This window comes from Pogoniulus pusillus, chromosome 9 (genome assembly GCF_015220805.1).
Source record: "Pogoniulus pusillus isolate bPogPus1 chromosome 9, bPogPus1.pri, whole genome shotgun sequence".
NCBI lineage: Eukaryota > Metazoa > Chordata > Aves > Piciformes > Lybiidae > Pogoniulus > Pogoniulus pusillus.
Genome location: NC_087272.1, coordinates 26,108,585 through 26,135,843, shown reverse-complemented (window position 1 = coordinate 26,135,843; position 27,259 = coordinate 26,108,585). Strand labels below are relative to the sequence as shown.

The window sequence follows — 27,259 nt, the reverse complement described above, 5'->3', positions numbered from 1 at the left end:
ATATTCCTTTTCCTCCTCTATACACTGAAAAGAAAAATTAGGAAAAAAACAAAGTCAGTCTTGTAATCACAACTGCACTCCATGGAAAAGTTGCACATGCTCACGCATATTATTTCAGGACTGCCAACTAGCCTACAGTCCTTTCAGTGGAAAGGAATGTTTACATGCCCCTCTAATGCCGTTCTCCAAGTACTACAGCTGTTATTTTGGACTTGAGTGCCATAAATGAATGTATCAGCCCACAAAACAGACCAGTTATGAAACAACAGCTGTGAAAGCAACACAATTGAAAGACACCCTTTCAGAAATACTCTGTTACAAGCTGTTTATTAGAACTTCACTTTGACAATAAATAAGGTATTTTCCAAGCAATCAAAATGTAATTATTTAGAAAGTTAAACAACTGAAGTTTTCACAATGCCTTTTTTTTCTGTACACGATTCACTGGATTTTAGACACCAGTTCAACTGGAGCTGTACATGTTTTAATTCATGCAGCAGGAGACTACCAATGCACATCTTTAATCTAAAAGCTGTGCAGGTAGAACAACCCCAAAACCTGTCAGCTTCAAGAAGCCAGTCCAACTGTTACAAATTAATCTCTCTTTTTATAAGTCAAATTCAGGGGTATGACTTACTCAGGAGAAACAGTGCCCTTCAAATTCATGGTTTTAAAGAAACAGCAAACTGCTCAAGTCCACCAGCACAAGGGAACCCATTTGTAGTTTACTGTGACACTGCACATCCTGTTCTGCCTCCAACAAGCAGCACAGAACAAAAAACTTCTGTAAAGGATGGACATTTTCAATGCTGTAAATCTCTAGTAAGTAGAAACCTGCACTTCAATTTACTGCTAATTATGAAAATGTCTTTCAGTTTTTGTCAAATGAATTAGCATTTCTTCACTTAAATACTCAAGACATTTAATATGCCTTAATAACACTTTTAGGGGTTTGACATTCAAAGCTAGCTTCAAAAGAATGTTCCTGTTAAATAAAGCACCAAGTTTTCCCCATATGCTTATTCCTTAAAGAAAGCCTATGAAAGACAAGGGTTGTTCAGAAAGAAAATAAGAATGCATTAGTTCTGCTAAGAGATGTAATTTAAAAACAACATTTAATTCTTATGGTTTGATTGAAGCTGTGTATCCAAGTGAGTTGTACATATTCTGTGCAACATTCTATTTTCCTTAAGTGGAGAGGTACAGGTCTCAAAGTTACGCAGCTGCGATCGAGTTATCTGCTTGACGACCTTGAGGCTTTAAGAAAAATCAAGACAGAGAATTGAAAACAACACAGTAAATCCAAACCCACAGATATAAGAGTAAGGTTTTTAGGAATTGCCCTTTGCAATACATTGTGTTGATCAATGTAACTCCACTATGCAAGTGTGACATTAAGCATATCCTTACCTCTAATGGTTTCCAGGAGTAGCACAAACACAGAAGACCCAAATGATATTTCCATTTAGCTCACTGAGTACTTGGCACAGACCTCAGCTCCTTAACTACCATCTTAAATACCAAGAGCAGCCCTATATGCATTTGGAGAGCTTAATACAAGGCCTAGTTGTATTATCACAGCATAAAAATCTGATATTGCATAACACAGAAATGAAACTGATAACAGAGTTTCTTAGAGGAATGTTAAGCACAGTCATTAGAGATAGGGGAGAATGAGGAGAAAGTTTTAAAGAAAAGACATCCTTACAAGTAAGAGTCTGAGGTCGTGACAACTCAAAAGCAAAAGAATTCTAAAGCCTGAGAGATTCCACTGGAGTGCTGAGAAACACCATGATTTTGAGGAAAAAAAAAAGTCTTCTACACTGATTTAGGAGGAAATCCTGACAACCAGTCTGGAAGACCCACTGGCTGACTGACAGCACATGCAACAAAAGACAAAACTTCTACCTATCTCTTTTGGCCAAAGCAAAAAGAATGCCAGGCCCGTTTCCTGGAAACAGGATTACAGATGGCTATATCAAGTTACAGAAACAAACTCTTCAGGCTTCTCGCTTGCTCAGAGTCCAACTGAAAAGTGACTACAATATGGTGGAGACAGCAGCAGTGGAACAAGAAAGCACTGTTTTGCACATCTGGATTTAAGTGATTCTCAAAAAGTCTAAAGAAGCACATTATTTTTTATTACATTACTTAATTGTAGCACTTTAAAAAAAATCAGCTTGAGTGACTCACTGAGAACATGCGATTTGGGAAGTTACTTAGGGAGATGTCTCAGTGTTTGAGCCATGGGTTGATCAAATACTTTCCCCCCCCCCCCAAGAAGCACTACAAATTATGGTATTACTTTTAACTCACTCCATTAGACTTAATATACAGACAATTTAAAAACTAAGTTTATAAGACATGGAATAACAGGGACAGGCTAAGCACATTCAGCCAGTTTGTCTAAACGTGACCAAATGCATGTTGGCACTTACACAGTATCAATGCACAACTCCAGAGTTTTTAGAAACTCTCAGCTTCAAACAAGGTTAGGGTAGCAGTCCCTAAAAACTGAGCAGCCTCACAGCAAGCTGTCCTGGAGTCCTGGGTACCCCAAAATTCTCACTCTGTGGTTTGAATGGGAGAGGAAAGGTGCAAAAAACCTGTTCCCCTCCCCTGCCCTGCAAGCTTGAAGCGGGGTGAGGGGAGAGCAAAAGGTCCTCCCAGCACAGGGGGTGCCCCGTGCAGATGCCCGCCCTGGAACTGGGCTGGTGAGTGGCTGTGGTCTTTGCGCCTAGGCAGGCAGTGGTAACTCGACTCTTTGTCTAGGAAAGATATAAATACTGGGGTACTTCCTGCCTTGGGGTCCCTGCCTTAAAGTTCTCCCCTGCCTAGATAGTTCATGCAGAGAGTCCCCTGGCGCTCCGAAGGACAAGCTCCTGAGGGACAGGACCGTCTCTGATTTGGACAGCTTCCCACCATAAACACCCCTTTTGTGCAAGCTTAATAGGCCTAACAAGCCTCGGATGACAAGCATCTGGACGCCTTTCTCTCAGACAGCCTAGCTCACCTGCGAGTAGTGAACTTTCTGCTCAGCCTGATTGATACTGGGAAAGCTGTGTTTATTAGCTTAGCCTTTTCCATTTCCTGACTTCTAAAATAGCCAAGTTTCTCTATAGCATCCTTTGTAAGACATTCTCAATGAAACCGAGTCTGCTAATTAAAGTACATTAATTTCTGTATATACTTTTGGGGGCAGGTTTCAGGAAAATAGAATAATTCTCTTTTATATATATTCCTGACTCGGCCACGTTAATTCCCTGCCTCCACAACACAAGCCTGTAAATACAGGGCACTTCTCAGTGTCTTACCTTTACAAAAATATGTGTCGGTATGAATCGTCTGAGCAACTGATTAGTGAAGTTTGGGAATCGCAGCAAGTTGACATGGAGAGATGGTAACTGCTGATACCCAGCCATCAGAGGATAGAAGTTATACAACATTTCCTGCTGAGTGCCAGGAAGGATTCTTAGTCGGATCTTGAAAGAAAAAAAAAGCCACAAACATATGTAAGTTCTGCAATCAAAACCAGCCACTAAATCACAGAGTATTAGGGGTTGGAAGGCATGTTCAGAGATTATTGGGTACAACCTCCCTGCCAAAGCAGGATCACCTGTGGCAGGCCACATAGGTACAAATACCCATTTACTTCTTATTTGTACACTGCCTACCTTCTGGAGTTGGACATTTTCCTATTCCAGTTAAACTTACTGCTACATCGAAATACCATATATGAACCATAAACATGACAAATGGCTCTTAGTCAGGCCTCCATTTAAGGGCCTCCTTTAAACAGTCTGAATCCATGAGTTCTTCCAGATGTATTTACCGTACTCTAAACATGTTACCAGTGAGTTTTTCCTCTCTGCACACCAGTATAAGTCTAATCAATGTATTCTTCACTACCAGATAATTAAATTTAGTAGGATCAGCAGATGTGACAGTTTTGTACCTGTTTAAGACCAGAGAACATGAAAGCGTCACTGGGTTCCACTGACACTTCCACATCCTGAACTATGTTGGTCTTATTCTGCAGGTGATATCTGACAGGTAGAGATTCTCGGACTCGACCAAACGATGGCAGATCTTTGGAAAGAAAATAAGTTATCTCAAATACAGTAATACATTTTAAAGTTCTCTCTATAAAAAAGTCTATCACAAAGAGCAGTGAGAAGTCTGAAAAACACAACATAACCAAATCAAAACCCAAGCAACAAAATAATTAGGCATCTAAAGAATTTCTGAAGAGATTTGTCAGAGAAAGAATACAATAACTTTTTAGTAGCACTTCACATCTACTTACAGAACTCCCAATGCTAACCCTGTCCAGGAATGCTAAATAGGAAGTCACCTTGGTTGCTAATGGTTATTTTCAACTTAATAAAATCTTATCAGACACTGTCAGGAAACTCTTACAAACATAACAGGAAAGGATGGTGGAAGAACTTCAGTATAAATGAAACCAAAGTGAGGAAAGAGTAGCAATTCTGTATGTTCAGTGAGCAGATCCTATTCCACTCTTGTGCAGGTGAAGTGCTAGAAGAGAAACAGTTCACCTGGCCACAAGCAGCTCCAATTCTCCAGGCTGTTTCTTTCCTGGGATGCAGCCAGGATGTGGGTGGATGGAACAATGCTTGCCATAGGCACCTAGAAAACCTACTGTGAATGCAGCATCAGCAGAGGTAACTCTGTCTTCTGTGCCACCATATAACACAGGTCGATCCATTAACAGCTTTTAAGGGAATGAATTTGTTTAACTATGGTCCAACTTTTTCCTTGAAGGGAAGAGGGGAGATAGGGGCAAGGCTTCAGGCACTCTAAGAGTGACAACCCTAGCACTGTAACATCCAGCACCAGCCTGCTGATTTTTACTGAAGTAAATACAAGCTCTGGGTGCTGTAAAACTTTGGCAATCCTAAAAAACTCAGACACGTGTTTGCAAATGAGCATTACCTGCATTTACATGGAGGGGAATGCTCTCTACGATCACATGTGGTAGAGTGATGACTGTACTAACAACAGGTACACTTTCCACAGGTGAACTTCTGCAGGAAAAAGGCAAACACAGACCATGTTGATAGTTATAGGTGATTTAATTAAAATTATGGTAATTTCAGTCATGGAAAGGAAAAATTCAAATCCTTACACTCCACTGTCTTAAGTGAGGAAAAAAGCACCACAGCAAGTAGATAAAATAGTGTAAGGCAAGTAAGAACACTAAACAGCTCTAAATCCAAATAAAAAGAAACAAGAAGCTATAGTGCCACATTTGTCTTTGACTTAGCTTCAAGTGAAGCATTTGATGACTGGAGAAAACTGAGTGGAAGGTGATGAAATAGCTTTGTAATTGACCTAAGGTCCTAGAAAGAAAACTTCATGCTCTTAAGTGATGTATGTACTTATTCAAAAGTCTAATAAGTTAAGCAGTAGTAAGATCTAAAGCCCAGAGTGTGCTTATCACAGGAAGACTCAAAACAAACAACACTCCAAATGCCAAAATCCCTCTGAAACTTGACTCGCCATCCCCCCCTAAAAATCAAACCAATGTATTTGCTCTCCCCATCCAAGCTAAGAAATATTTACCTCTTCCAGGAAATGACATAAGATCCAGTTGCCACTCCACTAGCATTAGTAACTGGAGGACATCGAAGACAAAAGCACTCACTGGCACTTTCACCTGTCTGCAAAACAACTATCAGCAAGATTTTGTTTAAAGCCAAGGCATGGTCACTACTGCAGAAGCCATCAAGTCTAAAAACACGACGACACAAATACAAGTGTTCAGCGAGAAACACCTTTGAAGTACTTTGTAAACTATATTTACAGAAGTTCAATAAAGATTGTGAAGTATAGAAAAGGGTGACACATGCAGGTATACAACAGTTCAGTTTCTGAACATCATTATGAGGTCTTTCATGTACACACAAAAGTAATGGAAAATGTAGTGTTTGTCCAAAAAAAAGGCAAAAGAATACAAATTCAAATTCTGCACTTCTCCACAGCAAATTTCAAAACATCAACATAAGATGTCTCCCAAGTTTTAAAACAAAAATAAACCTAGTAATTTCTCCTCTCCTACTCCAATGCATGAGAGGTGATAAAGTGAGGGAGCACAAGAAAAATCTAATGGCTTTGATTTTCCCCTCTTTGCGCACACCTGTATGAACTAAAAAAAACTACCCTTTTTTTTAGAGTGATTAACAAAAAAAAGTAATAAGAAAGCAGATGTTACAGTGATTCAAAATAATAGCTATCTTTTATTAAGTCTTGCAAGTTAAAAATAAAACAGACTAAAAATCAGCCTAAAGGTGGATAGCTGAATAGTTGGCATCTGAGAACCTCCGTACTTCCTGGCAGATAGAACAGAATATGTTGGAAGAGACCTCCGACATCATCCAGTCCAACCTATCACCCGGCCCCATCCAATCAACTAGACCATGGCACTAAGTGCCTCATCCAGTCTTTTCTTGAACGTCTCCAGGGATGGTTGACTCCACCACCTCCCCGGGCAGTCCATTCCAATGGCAAATCACTCTCTCTGTGAAGAACTTTCTCCTAATATTTAGCCTATACTGCCCCCATCACACCTTGAGACTGTTTAGCTCTTTGGGAGCATTAACCAAAAGCCATGACACACAAAGTGCCAGAGCTAAAAATGAAAACTCATAGTTTGAAGAACCCAGAAATAATGGCTTTTTGCCAGTTAATCCTTGAATCTACAGAGGAACTAGAGTCTTGCAAGTCCTTGATTACGTGGGTGGGAAGCTGCCCTGCAATCAGGTAGCAATCCAGACCACCTCCTCTTATTCCAAGTTTGAATAGAGTACACAATCTCTCACATCTGGCTCAGCAAATGCAAACAGGTTTTTGGAAGATTTTGGATCAGGTCTGAGTACTCCATTTATTTGACTTCAAAGCTAACATAGAGTAGTTTCAAAGGTTGAGAACTGTAACAATATTTTTTGGATATGCATTCAAGTTACTAATGTAGTTTAGTATAAAAAATAAAAACAAGGCTTAAACTGTTCTCCATAGCCTGCTCTGTCTAGCTTCTCTTTTCAGTTTCATGACTGCAATTGTAGACATGAATCACTTCAATCATTGGATGCTGCCTCTATCACACCATAACATTTGCATTCCAGAAAGTATAAGTAGCCCATAAACAGTAGGAACATTAAGTATCTTTTCATAAGAGTGTCTATGCTGCATATCAGAAATACTTTTGGATGCTTTCCTTTACATCTGTTCTATTTAAAATTTTGATTATCATCTGTCATTCAAGTGTGTTTACCTGATCCAGTGAAGCAGATCTACTTTTTGAAGTACACTGCTAAGTTGTGTTTTGTCAAACTACAGCATTTAACAGCTTTCTCCTGTTTAGAGTTTGATAAGCAAAAACTATTTAAAATGTATCCCTTTCTCTCTTCCAACTTATGCAAAAGACAGAAACTGCTTCTGCTGACAAACAGCATGATCTAAGAAAACTTACCATTCTCCACATAAGATTCCAGTTGATCTACTGCAGTCATGGAAGCTGACAGCTGTAACTGGCTGGTTACAATAGTGAGAGGCCAGGGAGAGGCACTAAGAATGTCTGTCATTAGTAAAAAAGGTATATCTGCAAATACTCTGTCCAAGTGCTCCAGCTGTCAAGACACAGACAAGTTCTAGTTATTTCTAACTAAATAGAGTCTGACCACTGAAAGTGGTACGATTCCAAAATATCAAACACATACCTTTGTGGAAACAAATTTGACAGCAACATCAAAAGGAAATACTGTTTCTATGGTTACAGTTTCATCCTGTATAGGTAAGAAAAGAGAAGGGAAGAATAGGGGAAAGGGAAAACACAGAATTATATTCAGTTTCAGATCTGGCTACTGATGTCAAAGGTTACTAAAATAGTTACTTTTAATTATGATTTTAACTAAGTCCTCCTTAGTGCAGAATGTATCTTTAAGATATTTGAAAAAAAAAAAAGAACATTTTTCTTCTGATTATACTTACAAAACTGCTCACCCTAAACTGGGCTACCATACTGCTCCTTTACCATTTTTAGATCAAGAACATTTCTTGTGTTTCATTAAATCATCTCCAGCAAGTGGTGTGTCTTTATATCCTACCCGGTGACACTTGCAGAGGATTTCTTTCCCTTCAACGATAGTGTTGATTAAGTAAGAAACATAAACCAGAAACATTCTTGCACCAACTGTTCCACAACGAATGTATATTGGTTTTTCCAGCTGCAAAACAAAAGAGACAGTGAGCCAAGCTGTACCTAAATTACAGCCTAGAGGTGTCCAAAACTTTTTGGTTATCTTACTTGGCCAAAGAGGACAATAGCAGAATGGGTATTATTGTGATTGTAAAGAATCTCCTACAATGCATTATCTTGGTCATACATTGTATTATTTTAATCAGAGTTAGCACTTCTTCAGTTGGTTTATTAATTACACGCATCAGTTATCTACCAATAAAAGAAAAGAATCCTACTATGCAGTATATGATTTACTCAACTTCCAATTTTCTAGTCACAATTTCAGTTTGGTCCGACATCTATGTATCTGATCCACCATGTTGTCTTGCACAGGCTGACTATTGTTATCTACTGTCTATTAGGCAGTGCACTTACTCAATAACTGGAGTTAGCCTCATCATTTCTCATCTCCCAGCTGTATCACAAATTCCCAAACATACCTTATTCATACATACAGTCCAAAAGGGAGTATAGCTAAAGAAGTACTAAAACAGAAGTTAACAGTAGGTTAAGATATGTTTTAAGTATTTCATTTAGCAGTTCAGATATCTGGAGGCAAACATAGGCTCTTCTAGGAGATTCTTTCATTTGTTGATCTCCATTTTCTTAAGCATGATACAGAAAGAATGTTTTAAGCCTTCACCTTTTCCCCTGGCTGCAAGTCTCCTACAGGGATGTCAGGAAGAAGTGCAGGAAAAGAGTCATCACATGCATCTGTTCCATGAAGAGTCACCTGAGTTTTCTGAGTCAGGTTGGCATCTTGCCCTAAGATTAAAAACAGTCTTCAGTTCCACACAGGCTTGCATCACTGAAGCATGAAAGCAGTAAGATATTAATCTCAAAAAACAATGCATGAGGAATTAGCATTGTTCATTTGAGGGAACCCTTTGAAAGTATCATCAGAGTGAATATGGAGGGTTCACATGATGCAAGGTTTTTGTTTCAGCTACTTAGGCCAGAAACACAAACCAACCAACCAAGCCTCAAAAACACACAAATCATATCTAGATATGCATTATCATACACAAAATACAACATAATTGTGTGTTCCTCTGTTCTGTGATTCTTCTGTTTTCAAAAGTGTGGTTTAATGATTTCACATCTTTTCTAAATGGTTTTTCCATATTTATGTTGGAAATACATAAAAACAAATGTTAAATGACACGACGTTTCAGCCAGAGGTTGACTAGAACAGCATTACTGTAATCAGGTAGCATAGCTACCAAAGCAAGAGAGGCCACATCTTGCCAAAGAGCTGCAACTGTGAAAAATATATCACCTTCCCTATAAATTAAATGTCAAATTTCAATTGTTCTTTTAATGTAACCAGCAAGCTCATGCTGACCTTGCATATGTTAAGTCAAGATCAAGCAGAGAAAAAAATCAAAAATCAAGACCAACTATTAAACACTGCTTTAGGAGCCAAGAACAAGTAGTCAATTAAAAGAGTTTAAAGAACACTCTACTGACTTTAATCAATCACACAACTGTATAGGCAATGTGGTTCTATTTCACAGTACACAGCACATATTGCATCCTCTATGCTAGTAGCTTAAAAATATTTTTGCCTTTAGTGTAACTGCTACAAGTAGGTGTACAAAGTATAAACATTTGTACTTCACACATTGCAAGCTGTCAGCAGCAACTCTATACAGCTATCTAGGACTTAGACATACGATATTTGCATTTTTTACTTTTCATTCAAAGGAATACTCTCTCAGTTCTCCTCTGCTCCCCAAATTTCAGGTTAAATACCAAACCACAGTGTCGATGGTGGGTGACAAAAGTGGGGAGCGAGTGTGGCAGAAAACTCAGACTATACTTTAAAAACATTTATCTAGCACTGTCCAATATTTTCATCTCAAAAAAGACTTAGCTCTTGGGAAAAAGACAAGCTCTGTTTCAAGAATTAAACAAAAGGCTAGGATAGGACACAAAATTTCCATATTTTCTTTACAACTTGTAAAGATTTAAACTTTGAAAATACCCCTGGAAACAGCACTCACAAGCAGTGGTTAAGATAACTGTAACTGAGCGAGTCTGCTAGCTCTTGTTCTTACCACTAGTATTATCTCATCATTCCCAAACTCCACTTTCGTTTAGCTCTTAATTACTGCAGGACAGCCGTTTACTGTATTTCTCTGCACTGCAGCAAGAACAATAGGTCAATAGTAGACTTTGGGATTAAAATAAAGTAAAACCAAATACCTGGCTTTAAACCTGCTGTAAGCTTAACATCTTTGGCCACTGTCTCCTCATGTGACTGGACTGTCACAATCAAACAATACATTTCATTAGTCAGGGCAGGAGGTTCATGACGGAGTTGAACAGAAATGTTTGGCACTCTGGAAATAATCCTTTAAAAGAAAAGACTCAGCTATTGTATGCTTTTTAAATAACAAGGTTTTAAGTCTAGTTTAAAGGCAATTAAAACAGCCTATTGTTCAACAGAGTTCTGAAAATGAGTGGCCTCCAACTAGGAGATGAGAGATTCCTAAAACGCAACATCATGGGAACAACTCTTGGAATCCTGGTTATAAGCATTAATTGTTCACATGTTCTGCCAGAAAGAAAACAGCATTCCCACCAGCACACTCAGATTTCTTCTGAATACAAATAAATTAGTGTTACTCTATTTATTAATAATTATTTTCCAGCAGAGGTTCTTAGGGATTCCTTGTGTTATGGCTTTTTTAGAAAGAACAACAATGCTTCCCTGTTTGCACAAATATCTGGGAGATCAGTGCAAGACTTTTCTACACTTCTAGCTATCTGGGCTCTCTGAAGTCCTAAAGAGTTAAGCAAAGACATAAAAAATTTCATACTAAAGAAGTTTCAACAGGTCTTTCTTTTAGTCAAGATGATGAGGGCTTCACAGCAGATTCACAATGATGCATATTATATGTACACACAGATATTCAAGATTTTACTCACATAGTGCTTGCCTGAATAGCCAAACTGTCCCAGTGCACTTCATTATCTGGAAGTTTAGGTCTTCGCCTGAAGGAACGTGCTGCCTGCAATGCTTCTTGAGATGAAGCAGCATCTCCACCTCCTCCACGCCAGTTCAGAATCACACATCGGCCAGATTCACTTCCCAAGATCAAATCTACAGAGGTGATCTGATAGATGCAAATTTAAATGTGTACTGATAAATTTGTCTGTAGATTGCCTGCTGTAAGAGTAACATCTTCAAACTTGTAATAAGCACGATAAATACACATATGACCAAAAAGCTTCTGGCAGCCTTGCAGACATCTCACCACTCCAGGATTTCATTTAATGAAAAAGTGGTGGGAAAATTACTTGTGCTCATGTGTGTAGTTTCCTGCTCTCCTCTAAGTTCTATACAACCCTTCCCCTCAGCACTTTTAAAAAACAAATCATTGCATTAAAAAACAAACAAACACCACCAACAAAACCACCAAATGCCTGAAAGGATTACTTAAGAGTAAAAAAAAAAATCAGCACAAAAGCTTGTTTCTTGCATTATTGAAACTAACTGCCAAACTGCAGTGACATTGGTTAACACCTGCCAGATTAGAAACAGCTGAAGCTTTTTAAACATCAGTAAAAGAAGCTGCAAAACAAACTGACAAACCTCAATCTTCTTCCCGACATCTTCAGTTTTTGCAACAAATTTGAAGGTGAACTTTCTTGTTTTGCCAGGGACTAAGCACATTGTCCCTTGTGATGACTGTTCTAGAATACCACTTTTTTGATAGGCTTCTTCTACCACACAGTATTGGTTGTAATCCTACAGTGGAAAAGGAAAAAGTTGTTAAATCTGGACTTCAGACATCTTCAAAGAGTAATGGCAGCACTGCAAATATTAATGCTACATATTACTGGATCAAACTATACATGTTTTTGCTACTTTTCACACTCTTGAAATTAAACCTAGCAAGTAATTGCACAAGACACCCATTAGATTAATACAGCAATGCAAGAACATCGAGAGAAACAAGACACTACAATGATCCTTCTGAAACTTTAGAGAACTTCACAGGAAAATAAAGATATGATAGATGAAGTAATTAAACAACATTTGGGATTTTTCTCATAGCACCAACATAATTGTCAAAAGTGATAGATAATGCAAAGAAAAAAGAAAAACCACCTCTCCAATGTAGTGTTAACAATTTTTTTTAAAAGAACTTTTTGTTTATCTTTAAACCCACCAGTCTTATGATGACAAACATCTATCAGTAGGTTACAGATAGGCAAAACCTTGATACCTGATTATTGAAACTGATGCAGAGCTTAGAAAATCTGATTGGATGAGGGCAATCAGCTCTCAAGTGCACATCAAACTGCACAGGAACATCAACGTGAAAGCTAGGAGCAAGAAATTTTGCTTTGCACTGCACTGCAGTTAAAACAAAAGAAATAAGAAACAGGTGATAAGCACAAACTATAGTATAAAGTTCCAGAAGCACATTTTTAAAAATAATTGTGATAAAGATTGGTTCATGCATACTCTTAAAAACTTCTGTTTGCACCTTAAGTGGGAAAAATTTGGCTACTGACACTTTGCATAATGCCACTACTCAGCACTTAGCCAAAACTGTTAGGAGAGGGGGACATGTAACAGAAAAAAATCCTGTACATTTAGATATACTTTTGTCATAGGTAAGCTCATTCATGCCTCCTTTCTGTGGGGAATATTACTTTGCACACACTCTGCACCCCCACTCCTCAGAATCATACTTTAAAGCATGCTAGAGTGGCAGAAGTCTTCCAAAATTCAACGATTCTTTAGTAATCCAGATCAGGAATAAGACATCACAGACTTCTTTCATGACTTCTTACCTCACTGATTAAGATGCAGAGGGCAGCTGAAGTAAGAGTTTCAGTGCTGCTGGCTTTAACACACAATCTGTTTTTTTTCATAATTCATTATTTTCAAGATACAGCTTCATGGAAACTTATAATCTGATGTAAATTTGCTTTCTTACTTACCAAATGGTATAAAATCTTGGACTTCTATTGTGAAAACATTACTGCCTGCCAAGGAAACGCGGTCAGCCCACAATTTCTGTGATGCTTTTACAGCAGCAGTGTCACAATCAGGTTCAGGGTCAGGGCTTTCATTCTATATCCAGACAGAGGATTGCAAACAACAAGAAAAGGTTACCAAACACTGACCAGTCTTCAGATTTAAAAAGAGTAATGGGACTTTGGCCTCTTACCATTAGAACTTTTATTAAATTTTTTTCTATTCGAGATTTCTGATCTTCTTTAAGTGTAGATGCTGGAAAACAGAAAAAAACAAAAGATTACAAGAGAGAAACAAGTTCTCTTGCCTTTCTTTTTTTTTTGAAAAAGGAAAAACACTTTCCTTTTAGATTATATATTTTTTAAAAACCCACATCCTAAGGTGAAAACTAATGATTTAGCATGCATCATCTAGCAGCAAAGGATTCATTAGAGGTTTTCAGAACTTTGACCATTTTAAGTATTTCCTCTTACTTCCACTAGAACACTGCAAAAGAATTTTTGGTTAGACAAGCACTCATAATTTATTGGAGGAAAACTCCAAGAGAGTAATGCCTATACTTGCATGTTATTTATGCTTAAAATGAGAAGAAACAGTAGAAAAGTCTGAAATATGTAAAGATGTAAGCTTGGATAACATTAGAAACAATGCATGAAATCAAAAGAAGAAAAAAAAAAGGCTAATGAAAAGAAGCATTCTGTTTGACTACCATGGGGTTTATAACAGAAGTGCAAGAAAGCTCAGTTTCCAGCACACAGGAGAAGGTAGTAAAAAGTCAGCACAGCTATAGTTATTTTGTAGTAAAATCATTTGAAGTGCTGCAAGATTTCCAAATGCATGTACTTTAGCTTCCCTGTGTATAGAATGCATGCATTTCTTAAAAGAATACCTCTGCCCTATCCCTGTATAGGATGCATGTATCTCTTAAAATACCTCTGCCCAGTAGCTCTAAAGAGTATGTTATATAATCTCTTAGCTGGGCCATCAGGTAAGAACATTTGAGAGCTGTTGTCAATATGGAAGTGAGAAGAGTCCACCATCCCTCACTGCGGTATTCACACATAACGTAATCCAAGAGTCTGCAACACAGTAAAATCAAGAGAAAAACAAGGTACAAACATCAATATTTTAGTATCATTAATACAAAATTCACCTTCTCTAATACAAATGCTTGATTGACAACAAGCTTACGGTTTACACATGCAATGACTTACTGAAAAGAGCATCAAATTATTGTTTAAAAAACCCACATTTGTGTCATGGATCTTCTATTTAGGGCTTGAACAATTTTCACATAGGAACATGAAAAGTCACCTGTATGCAGATAAAGGACTAGCAAAATAGCAACTAGACAGGAAGCAAAATAGCAACTAGACAGGAGAGTCTTAGTCCAGCATTGCATTAAAAATATGCTTTACTATTGAACAAGTCAAAAGTTTTAAGAAAAACAAACCAAGGCCCTAGAATAAAGTCTCCTTCTACTGAAGATTTTTCATGTTCCTTAAGAAGTTTCTCTTCTTCTCTACCTTCTATCCCCCGCTTCCTTCAAGAGTTTCAAAGAACATAAACAACACATGCATCAATCTGTATCAGGCAAAACTCTGCACCTTAACATGGTTTGCTACTAGTGGGAGAGCAGAAGTGGTTTATTTCCTTGTTTGTTTTGTTTTTAAACAAATAAAAGCAAACAAACAAAATCAACCAACCAACCCCAAAACCAACAACAATTTTGTTCAACTGCTCGAGACAACAGTTCTGGCCTACTTCAGACTACCTAAGCAAATAAAAAATGCTTATTTGTACAAAATTAGACTTGATGCAAACTGATCTGCTTATCCTAACCTATTTTTACCTCCACATAGCTTCCAGCTAGTTAGTAAACACATCTCTCCTACTTCAAATATACTCCCGTTACAACAGGTGATCTTTGAAACCTAAGTAGAACATTATGAGACTCCTACTTAATATGACTGTGACTGTTTCCCCCTAAAAATACAAAGTTAAGCAACTTAGCATAAGGCATCTTTCAAAACAGGTGGTAGCTGTACCTTAGCACTAAGCTTTCCCAGCTCTGTACTCATTCATAGTAGAAAACCACACCAATAGAAATAATTAATTTTGATAATTCCCTGGTATATAAACAGATTAAATTCAGCAACCTTTCCATATTCTAATTTTGTGACTACAAATACTGTAATTAAATGTAAATATAGTTACATCTGTAATAATATAGTCTGAGAAAGAGTCAAAGAGAGAGTGAGAGACAGCACTCAAAGATCTAGAAATATTTGCCCAATAAGGCAAATCATAAAATCACAGAACATTAGAGGTTGGAAGGGACCTCCAGAGATCAAGTCAAACACCACTCCCAAAGTAGGATTGTCCTGGAGTCTTGTATACCTAAAATTCCTCTCCCCCTGTGGTTTGAATGGGAGAGGAAAGGCACAAAAAACCTCTTTCTCCCCACAACCCCCCGGCCCTGCAGATGCCCGTGCTGGAATTGGGCTGGCGTCTGGCCGGTCTTTGCACCTAGGAAGTGGTAACTCAACTCTTTGTCTAGGAAGGGTATAAATATTGGGGTACTTCCCACCTTAGAGTTCTCCCCTGCTTGGATAGTTCCTGCAGAAAGAGCCCCCTGGAGCTCTGAAGGACAAGCTCCTGAGGGACAGGACCGTCTCTGCTTTGGATGGCTTCCCACCATGAGCACCCCTTTGTGCAAGCTAACAAGCCTCAGATGTCCTTTGAAAGGAGAGAGAGCTGACAAGCATCTGGATCACCCTTTCTCTCAGACAGCCTAACCCACCTGTGAGTAAACTTGGCTCAGCCTGATTAATAGTGGGAATACTATCTTTAGTAGCTTAGCCTTTCCATCTCCTGACTTCTAAATAGTCAAATTTATCTATGGTGGTCCTGGTAAGATCTTAATCAAACTGAATCTGCCAATTAAACTAAACTAATTCCTGGATATAGTTTTGGGGGCAGGTTTCAGGAAAACAAAATAATTCTATTTTTATATATATTCCTGAGTCGGCCACATTAATTCCATGCCTCCACAACAAGGATCACCTAGGGTAGTCTGCACAGGAATGCACCCAGGCAGGTTTTGAAAGTCTCCACAGAATCAAACCCCACAACACCTCTGGGCAGCCTGTTCCAGTGCTCCATCACCCTCACTGTAAAAAAGTTTCTCTTCATGTTGAGGTGAAATCTTCTACATTCCAGTTTGTACCCATGTCCTTGTCTTATTGCTGTGGACCACCAAAAAGAGATTGGCCCCATCCACTTGACACCTACTCCTCAGGATATTTATGCACATTGATGAGACCTCTCAGTCCTCTCTTCTACAGACTAAACAGCCCCAGATTTTTCAGTCTCTCCATCGGGGAGATGCTCAAGTTCCTCGATCATCCTGGCTCTCCATTGGACTCTCCAGCAGGTCTTTGTCCCTCTTGAATGGGGGAGCCCAAAATTGGATTGAAATCCCCGTAACAGCTTACAACAGAAAGTTCTTATTCTATAGCAATAGGATATGGGGTCTTACTGAGAATAACAGCATGTGAAAGCAGCAAACATGGATGGTACTCACTTCAAGGCTTTGGCATAATCCTTAGCATAGTAATATTCTTCTCCCATTTGAACCACTGATAAGAAAAATAAGAAATGTTTCAGCTGAACACCAAAAGTCTTCACAAAATTAATGACAAAAAAAAAAGTATCTTATTATCTATACTCACTTAAATGACTTTTCATTCTTGGACATTTGTATTTCTTGAACTGTGCCACAGCATTACTCAGCAAAGTGATTATTAGCTCCTAACAGATAAAACCATTACTGAGATCATTACATATACAAATGGTAGGATAACGTCAGGAAACTGGGGGGTGTTTCAGAATAAAACGTACCGAGTGAAGGACATTTTTCTCTTTCAACTGTAGGGATAAAATTCCCATCTTCTCCTTTTCAGGATCAGAAAGATCAAAGCCTGCATAAGACAACCAGAAACCCATTAAAGAGGAATTTTGTCCCAGAAGGGAAGTAGTTATGGGGTAAGCTATATGCAATGGAAGCTTCAACTCAAGCACACTCAAACTTTCAAACCTTCTTTCACCCAGGAGGTAGATATACTGCTTTAAGATGTCATCCATCTGTTCTAGAAGGGCAAATTGGGAACAAATACCTTGCTTTGTTTAAAAGAAGTTATCTGAAGTTACCCAAAAATGGCAAACTACAGGAAGACAAAAAAAACTTTAGACTGCATCTATTAACATTTAAAATGCACCTGTTAAGACCAATTTGTAGCCTTTTTCCTATCTGATCTCAAGTAAGGATTCAAGCTCATGATTTTCTAGCAGTAGACACTGTCAAAATATGAAGAGCTGTATAGGCCTTTGAAAGGCCATGAACTCTTGCTGGAAGAAAATAACCCTAAATTTATGAACAGATAAATTTCTCTTAAGATTAAATGGTTTAAACTTGGCAGTAGATTTAAAACTAATTTTATAATAGAAACACTTGAAGATTAAAAAAAAGGTTAATCAGTACGGTGCTTAAAGTTTTTAAAAGCAGGTAGTGATAAAGTAGCAAAGTCAAAAGGATAAGCAGAGAATAAAGGAGACCAAACAGAGATGGAGAAAGTGAAGTAAAAATCAGAGTCAACAATTAAAATCTCAGAACTACACATGCACTCACAAATAGCTCAGAGCTGTACATCTGAAGTCTGAATATCTGAGAAAGCATCCACCCTAACATGAAAACCACAAATCCCAGACTTCAATAATCTAAGCAGTAGTCATGGGTTCCTGTCTGCAGTTGACCAAATATAGCATGGATGGCAGGATGAACTTATAACCATCGCATTCAGGAAATGATTGCTTTTGCAGCATCCAGTTCTGCAACTTCTATTGCCAGGAGTGCATTTCACTGCAGTCAGGCATTCCTGCAGCACAATGATTGCAGGTGGCTTTGAAAGCAATGGAAACAGAAGAGCAGCAGAGCTTCAGTACAGCCTATGCAACTTTGCTGAAGACTTGATTCTGTGTAGACCTTTTTCTATCTTTGTTTTTCTTTTTCTTTTTTTTGTAGAGATCAAACACTTCCTGCACTTCCAGGTGATGCCTGTTCAAAATGTACCACCAACTAACAAGGGAGCACGGTCTGTCTTAGTGGAAAAAGGATTATTACATGCTGATGTCCACTAAGTTATCTGGCAGGATCAGCAGCTCAATAGGTTTATCCAAACTCAACAGACACAAGCCCACAGAAACATACTTAGTATTCCCTGCCGCCATGGTCTTTGCCCATAGAAGTCAAGCACTCCAGTTTGTGTTTCCAGGGGATCTGGATTGGGATACACCACAGAGGACTGCAAATTCAGCAGACAGAGTCATTAAAAGACAGTTCACCTTTCATTTTAAAGCATTAAAAGCAATTTGGTGCATCAAAACATATGCACATAAAAGAAGTTTACTTTAAAAACATATGACTTTCTCAGCTACATGTGTAGAACAGTGCTTCAAGAAACCCAAACATTCAAATATTTCTAATTCAGTCTGGTACCCTGTTTCATTCACCTTTATTCATCTCAAATACTGCTACAGGATAACTGAGTAATATTTTTTAAAAACTAGCTGCTAATTCAAAACCAACACACACATAGCACCAAGAGGAAGAAAGAGACTGAAAATACTTGGGTCATCTTGAGAGTAGCTACATATAGTTAGAATCTGTGTTCAACTGACTGCAGAGATTGGTTTTCCATGCAACTCCTTCTACCAGGCAAGGGTCAAAATCCACACCCCTCAAAATGACAACAACCACCATCACCTACCCCAAACACACACTTTATATATACTAATGCTCTCGTTTCTCTGCTTCCTGCAAGTCACCAGTTGCAGTACATGTGTATTTAAATGTAGTGTTAAAACAAAAGAGTAAACTTTCAAATATCCAGCAAGTTATAAAGTATGTTATTTTGTAATTAGTAGTTTTAAATGTCAGCACTATTTGTAAAAACAAACACTATCATATTTGTTCTAAAATAACATACACTTGTGATGTGTAGTACCAGGATGACACATATCCTTTCCTTGGATTATTTACACATATTACACATTATTCCACTGCACTTTCAGATTAAAACGTTGCTTAATTTACTACCTGGTTACTCACAAAGCATTTTCTCCCTCCCAACTTACATCGTGGCTACAAAGCATGCTTGCTAGTTGTTTCCGTTCCTGTGCATAATAGGCTGCCTGCTGGTAATAGAAACCTGGATTCTGAGTTTGAATTGCTGTCAGTCCCAGCTTAATTGCTTCATCAAACAAATCACCAAAAGCCTGAAATCTGTTTTAAAAAAAAAAGAAAATCACAATCAAGATTATGTACAGAACAGCAATGTGAACTGGAAGGTACCCTTCAATTAAAAGTTCTAGTTAGTCTTACGGTAAATAGTTTTGCACTTGAGTTCTACAGCTGCAGTTCTTGTCATACCCCGTTCACTCCCACAAAAAGTGGCCAATTAAAGCAAATCATAAAAACAGGATACAGTTTTCACAGTGTAGCATATCTCTTTCCTAGAAAAAGAGCTCAGAATTTGTATCTAGCCTAGATAAGTATAATAGTGAGCTTCACAAGGTTACCTAAGAACTAAACCTGAAACACAGCTAAGCAAAAAACATACTGTTTAGACATCCAGGCAGCATGCTCAAAAGCCAGTTCTGCACTTCCTATTTTTTTCTTGCACAAGTCAATATGTTTCCTGAACTGAGCAATTGCATCCAGTGGAGTATTATGCTGAAAACAGAGGCGACAGATCTAGAAGAAAACAAAGTAAGAGGAACAAAAAAAGAGGAATAACTGTACTGGGCTGCTAAGGAGGAGCTCTAACAGAAGAATGTCATTCATGAAAAAAAACAAATAAATCAATTTTACTTATTTTTGAAGAGCTCAAATAGCACAGAAACCAGAGGGAGAAAATCAGATGTAAACCATAATGTACTATACCTGAAACCATATGATACTCTATTACATCTAGCATTATTTTTCTTCCCTTTCTACCACAAGTCATCAATGGGAGAGTGCATAATTCACAGCCAAATTCAAGATAGCACTGCAGAGACACTAGGAAGACCATTATCTTTGAAGTTTTCAGTCTGACAAAGGACAGTTTTGCTTAACCTAAATACCCAAAATACCACAAAAGTATGGTCTGATTGTTAAAGAGCTACTTTCCTCCTCCTAACAAGCAGTAACTGTATTACACTGGCCTAAGTTTTGCAAGACAATGAAAATATTCAAGGAACAAGCAACCCTTATTTCATTCCCTCCACACAGACTAAGAGCTAAAGAATGAACTCCAGTCCTTCAAGATACTCCCAAACTTCAACTAAGGATCTTTCTTCTGTATGGAATTCAGGTCTTTTTAAATCTGAGCATAATTGTATTCCACTAACACCTGTTGTTAATCCATCTCCTTAATCAACATAATTTTGTTTAAGCAAAGGTTGTCAAAGATTATTAGTGCACTTGTTACCTTATAGCTTATAAATCCTGCCATGGTCTTGATTTCCAGTATGTTTGTTTCATGAGCCCTCAATTCATGCACAAGATTATAGGCAGTTCTGTAGTTTCTAAACAGGAATACTTAAGTTAGTTTTAAATCATGCAAGACAATAAAATTTGAAGACAAGATTGCTGGCAGCAGAAAAAAAGCCTTCTAATCCATGTATTCTTCCCAATGAAGAACTCACCTCTTACACATTTAAATAATTTTGTATTCAGGGCAATATTTATCACAGTCTATGGCTTATCAGAATTTTTGGGGTAGAGAAGGTAGGGGGTGATTACACAAGCCTTACTTGAGAGCATTCTGTGTATCCTGTTTCAGCTCACTGAAGAATGCTATTTTGAACTGGTGTCTAACAAACAAAAGCTGCAAAACACAACCAGTGTACATCACTCACAAACATCTGAACATTCCTGTTACCTACAAAGCAGACAGTTGATCATGTAATATAGCAGCTGATGTGGAAAAGTGACTATGCAACTGCTTCCTAATAAAACGGTTTCCTAACAATTATCTCTGCTTTCAACAGACTGAATCTATTCCCTGGAACAGGGAGGAGGCTTTGTAACATCACAAAATCTCTACACCAACAGTGTTGACTACTGGTTTGGAGCTTAACACTCGGACCCCAGCTTCCAAGAGAGGGAAGCCAGTAATGGCAACAGAATATTTTTTGTTTGAGCAGACAATTTAACAATTTGATAAGCAAAAGCTGAAGTTGCACTTGATTTGGCCTTTTAAGTTCTCAATTTCTAAGAGAAGCGTTTCTGACAACTTGTTAAGATACTACATTCAAATAGGTTAAACCAGGCAGGTAATTTTTTTTTAATTGGATAGCTTTATTTTGGGGCTGCAGCTCTACTGCTTAAGAAAATGCAAAAAGGACAAATAAACCTAAGAACAAACCAAATTAAAGTCAGAAAATAAACACAGATTTGCTTTCTACACTAAGACAAGGCATCTTAAGTTGGAAGAAGAGGGATAAAAACATTTAAGCACCAAAGAAACCTTATTTTCATATTTTAACATGTAATATAGCTTTCACAGTATTAAAAAAACAGGGCAACATTACCTGATGAGTGGTTTTGTTCAAGAACTCCTTATGTGATTTCACTCTTCGTATTTCTGTATAATAGTAAGTCTGTGCATGCTCATAGAAAGCATTTTCCAACCTGAAACAAAGTTGCTTAAAAGTTTCACTAAGTTTCTCCCACATATTCTTCAGAAAAGTTACTTTTCAATCATGCTTACTTTGAGGTGGCAAAGTAGCTTGAGGTATTACTACACGGTTCTGTAAGTTACTGCACAGGGTTAAGAGTCTGCAGACAAAAGCTCTTTATGACACAGAACTAGTAGGTTCAAGAGCTTTATATGTTAAATTCTCATGCAACAATCTCTAGTATTTAACACAAGAAACCTCACAGGTAAGCTGTTCAGATTTTGCAAAGCAATAGAAAGTGGAGAGACCTTAGCCAAAGCAAGTAAATCTCACTGAGGCTCCTGGGTTCAATCTCACCAAGTCATCACATTAACAGCAGTTACCCCACAGAGGTCACAAACTCATTTGCTGGACTGCAGTAGCAGAGAATTGGAAAGGAAAAATAGAATAAAATTGTGAAGAAACAGACAAGTTTTCATCATTCTGTCCAAACACCAACAATGTGGGTTGTTGCAGGGGTACAGTCAAACTTTTGCTTGCAAGATAAACAGGCAAGGCCCAGGGGCAAAAGAGAAACACAAAGAGGCCCAGAACACTGCATACAGTGTGAGGCTGAGGAGGATCTAAGAAGCATGTGTTGGATGATCAAATTATAAGGAGCCAAATCAACTAGAAAAAGAGCAGAATCCAGGAGAGGAATACATTTGATAGCACTGACACACAAAGGAAATAAAAGGGATGAAGTACCGGTTCTGTGATTTGGCCAAGGGATCACTGCAGGTTTTGACTAAGGCAGATCACAATTTGTGTTCTGCCTGCAATGCAATAGAGGATGTTAATGAGGACAATGGGATAGACTGCTGATGGACAGCAGTTGTTCACCATGAGTTACAACAGACAAGATAAATTAAGCCTACCTATCATTGTTAGCACTACATTACAAATGTATGACAAAAGAGAAGCCAATCTGAATGGCAAATAAATAAATAAATAAATCCTTTATTGCTACGAAATCTCAAATTAAAAAAAACAAATAAATAAAAATACTCAGAACACCAGGAATTCTGACATGATTATATGCTTAAACTTTTTTTTTTTAATATATGTAACCCCCAATGATACATACTTATCATCACAAACTGGAAGACAGCTGCAAACCTCATATCAAAATGCAACTATACACATCTTGCAAAGGCTTACACCAGTTAGCATGCAGTAAACATGCCCTCTTTAGCAATGAGACATGTGAAAAGCTAGAAGTAACAGTTGCTTGATTCTGATCAATCCTGGTAGCTCTTTGCAAGCAGCATGGTTATCATAACAGTGCCAACTTATGTTGAGAACTGTTTATATTTAAGTGGGACTGTAAGGAAAGGAAAAAATAGTATCTAAGACCATATCCAGAAGACCTAATATTAAGTTAAAAAAAAAACCAAACATGATTTGCCTTAGTTTGAGTCCTTTTTAAGTCTACAAAAGATAGTCTTCCTTCCCTGTTTCATTTTTGAGAGGCTTTCATAATTTAATTGCAGCTGTATTCCCTGTAAAGCACAAGAAATGTAAAAACTTACAAGGACCTAACATTTGCAACAGATAAATGCCACTTAGTACAGAGACACCTATACAACCAGGAAGTGTGTGTGTGTTGACGTAGGAGAATGGAGAGGAGAACAAAGACTTGCTAATGCAGAATTACACCTAACAAATTATCTGTAGGGAAAACCACTGTAGCAGTAGAAAAGCCCACTTTTGCTTCTACCTGACTTGAGGAAGGGAACACCTTGGGATATTGATTATTGATGTTTCTTCAAATGCAGCATCTCCAACAGTTATTATTCAGTCTCACAGAGAAAAAGAAGCGGCATGGAATTCATCAGATTGCAAAATAACCTGAAGAATTCCAGCAAATATTATTCTGCAATGGCAACTATGTCATACTTCTGCTGCATGGTGACTTCCAGCTCCTCTTGTTGGTTGCCTGTGCTGTGTGCATTGGTGTCAGTACACTTCAGTTGGGTTATTATCCTGTTGCTTTTGATGGGGATGGAGAAGGCCTAATTTCTACAGGACCATTCTCAGGTGCATCCATGGCTTCAAACACATCAACAACATTTGTGTCTTCGCTGCCACATGGGTCTCCATCCCCTACCTCCACTGAGAATGCAAACCAAAAGATCTTGCTAGCACAATGTTATTCAAACACTGGCATACTGCCCTCAAGCTTCTCTAGTGAGCCTGGTTTTACCCCTTCCCTGCCTTCAAATCTAGTCTACAGCACTTTCGGTGTGCCCTGCTAACTCCTGTGCAAAGACCTTTTTCCGTCTTTGAGACAAGCGTATCCTATCTGCTGCCACATAAATCAGCCAATCAACAGAGCTAAACAATGTTTTAATTACACGTACTCACCTTATAATATAACCAACAAGATGATCAGTATGTGGAAGTACAAAAAGTGACTTTCCAGAAAGGTCACAAGCGTTACATAAAGCTGCTGCCCTCTCTGATGCAATAACATCTTCCCCTAATGAAGACAAGCAAAGTACAAGTCAGCAGCATGCCATGCTGTAATGCCAAACTGATTCTAAAAGCCTGACCAGCACAAAGTCTGGAAAAAATTAATGCAGACAAAACTAAGAGTGCATCCTTTGTTACTTATTTCAGAGCACTATGTGCCTCATCTGGCAGAACACACCGCAGAAACTTTCTATGAGTGCTTAGCTAGCAAGAAGTATGATATTTTTTCACCTTGATACAGAATTAAATATCCTGTATCTTGAGAAACAGAATAGCATCCAGAAAAGACACACATATAAGCTAAAAAGGTTTCTGTACATAATAAATACCCTTTCTTCAATTTCTATTGCTTTCACAGCTTTACTTGATCTCAGGCAAGGTTTAAAATACAACTTGCTTACAAGGAGACACATCCTGTGTATTATGTTGGTGAATAATTTTTGATAGTGTATCAAAAGATGAATTTGGAAGAAGGGCAGAAGTATCAAACGTTTAGGATCAACTACTGTAAGCATTCTTTCCATTTGTACACCTTCCCACAGCCACAATGCATTTAAAGTTTGTAAGTGACATTAGATTAAGAACTGCAAGTAATGTGACAAGTGATAGTCAGATCAATCCATCAGACCTTCTCATACAAGGTTTTCAAGTACCTGGAGGTAATGGTGTTTTTTTCTGAATCAAAACCACAGCAACTTTCGTATTTCTTCCCTGCAAGCTTTGCCTAAAATAAAAATTAACATGGCACAGCATCAAGGTTTCACTTCTTATTTCTGAACAATCAGAACAAAATGAGATCTTAAACAGAAGTACTGAAAGAATGTTATGTACACATCCACAGAAGAGTGTGTTCCCTTTCGCATTCAGATGGGACAAAACAATTGCACTGAGTTTAGCAAGCAAAACTTCAGGGGCTTTCACTTAAGAAACTTTACAAATAAGCCATCAAAAAAAGCTTCTTTACTGTCAAGTTGTGCATTAAGAAGCCAGGTTCAAGTTCCCCTTAATTTGTGTCTATGAATTAAAAAAAAAAAAAAATCACATGCATTAAATGCAAAAAGCATTCTGCAATTTCCACCATTACATTGTAACACATTATGAAGAAAGCAAAAAAACTCTACCTGACTATTTCTACTCGAGTAGCACATTCTGATTGTTTTTCTTTCCACTGTGGCTCATCCCAGTCTAGTTCATAGAACACCACCACAAGCGCTGGAACCAAATTAAGGTGTTTGTTCATCCAACCAGTCTTCAGGATTCCTTTTGGAATATACCATTCATAAGATGTCCTCTGAAAATATTGGGATTAAAGTAAGCCACCAAATTCACTTATGGACATTTACAGCAGAAGAAAGTGAATTGCCTCTGTGTTCTTGTCACCTGAGAATACATTTGTCATTTTTCTTTTTAACTCTCCTCCTCTCAAGCCTTTGTCTCCTACTGAGTGAAATATACCCTTCATTACCTAGCATCAGGGCCTGATGTCTGAGATATCAGCCAAGAACAGATTGCAGGCAGACTGGGGAAAAGTGCCAAGTTCAGAAGCATGTTTCACACACATTCATGAAATATTTGACTCAATTTAAAAAGTGAGCTCTCAAATGGAGCCATAAGAAATCTGCTTGGATTCTTGTTATTTTCCAGCATCAAAGAATTATGTCATTTTTTCAGGGGTTAAATCCACTGACATTGCTTCTTAAATGGCACTGCAGAGCAGAAAGTAGAAATAAGTCTTTACGCAGCTTTTCACTCAGTTCAGGCTTCCCAGAATACTCATTTCAAGTATCTTGAGTTTAGAGTTAAACTCTGGGTTTCATTAAAGCCCACATTTTACAAGCATAGCTTAATGTTTAGTAAGTGGATAGCAAATAGTTTCAAAAATAATTCTGACTATGAGCTAAGGCACAGTGGTTTCCTATGTCTCCCATGCTTCAGACTCACACGCTTCCTTCCTAGCAGTGGAGGAAGAGACAGCAGAAATCTGAGTGGTAAGGGGTGCCAGTGCTGCAAACCCGGCAATTCAGCCCAGAACTCTATTATGGCACTCCCCCCCGGGAGCCACCACCCAAACCCAGAGCTGCCGCTGGCTTCTGCTGCATGGGCAGGCGCTTGTACAACGTGAGCGGCCGGACCCGCCAAGACAGGGAGCAGCCGGGGCACACGCCGCTCGCTACCTTCGTCCTGCACTTAGGGTACTCGTGGTCGCCGGGGAGCACTTTGAAGGAGATGGGGACGCGGTCGGCTCGCCGGTTGGCGCAGAAGGCATCCCACACGGCACGGTGCACGGCGTTGTACACCACGTCCAAGCCGGTGAGCGTGACAAACGCCATGGGCCGGCAGCACAACTCCACCGGGAAGTCCCACTGCGTCGGGGTCATCTTGCTCCTGGGCAAGCGGCCTGCGAGGAGGCAGAAGACCGACACTCAGCACAGCGCCTCTGCGGCCCAAGCCGGCCGCTCCTCCTCGGTACGCCTTGGGAGAAGCTCCGGGCTACCCCGCTGAACGCTGGCACAAGGCCGGGCCAGGCCTACCCACCCCCGGGGCGCCAGTAGCTACCGCGGGCTGGAGCTCAGCACCGGGCACCGAGACGCGAGGGCAGCTGCGAGTCACTGGACGTGTCGCGGGCAGAGCGAGGGCGAGCCGCCGCCTCAGGAAGCGAGCGCCGGGCATCAGGAAGGCAGCAGGAGCGACCAATGAGCGCCGCCGCTCCGCCGCCGAGTCAGCCAGAGAGCGCCTGCAGGAGCACGTCACCGGCGAAGACA

The 27,259-nt window shown here is 38.9% G+C and overlaps 1 protein-coding gene across 2 annotated transcripts; it reads right to left on the bottom strand.

The window, feature by feature from the left end:
• Nucleotides 1-308: 308 nt before the first annotated feature.
• On the bottom strand, nt 309-27,247 carry TRAPPC11 (trafficking protein particle complex subunit 11). Of its 2 annotated transcripts, none has more exons than XM_064148953.1 (30): nt 27,033-27,247; nt 26,672-26,895; nt 25,619-25,788; nt 25,151-25,221; nt 24,390-24,504; nt 21,897-21,996; nt 21,117-21,190; nt 20,792-20,888; nt 19,940-20,073; nt 19,455-19,602; nt 18,529-18,622; nt 17,163-17,242; nt 16,994-17,072; nt 16,846-16,900; nt 14,193-14,338; nt 13,453-13,514; nt 13,223-13,355; nt 12,499-12,629; nt 11,862-12,017; nt 11,195-11,382; nt 10,469-10,617; nt 8,904-9,025; nt 8,127-8,246; nt 7,740-7,805; nt 7,493-7,649; nt 5,587-5,695; nt 4,957-5,048; nt 3,956-4,089; nt 3,315-3,482; nt 309-1,257 (listed from the first exon to the last, which is right to left on the bottom strand). In XM_064148953.1, the coding sequence occupies exons 2-30, from the start codon at nt 26,873-26,875 to the stop codon at nt 1,216-1,218; spliced, it is 3,396 nt and encodes a 1,131-aa protein (XP_064005023.1). In that variant the 5' UTR covers nt 26,876-26,895; nt 27,033-27,247; the 3' UTR covers nt 309-1,215. The 2 variants fall into 2 exon arrangements, with proteins under 2 accessions (XP_064005023.1, XP_064005024.1); XM_064148954.1 differs by having other exon boundaries at nt 27,054-27,247.
• Nucleotides 27,248-27,259: the final 12 nt, after the last annotated feature.

What these genes read in the sequence shown, in the direction of transcription:
- TRAPPC11 (XM_064148953.1), bottom strand. Translation starts at nt 26,875, where the DNA reads ATGACCCCGACGCAGTGGGACTTCCCGGTGGAGTTGTGCTGCCGGCCC. An exon ending in AAGAATGAAAAGTCATTTAA is followed by an intron (nt 16,901 to 16,993) that starts GTGAGTATAGAT and finishes TTTTCTTATCAG; the next exon opens with TGGTTCAAATGGGAGAAGAA. An exon ending in GCTATTCAGGCAAGCACTAT is followed by an intron (nt 10,618 to 11,194) that starts GTGAGTAAAATC and finishes TTTCTTTTAAAG; the next exon opens with GATTATTTCCAGAGTGCCAA.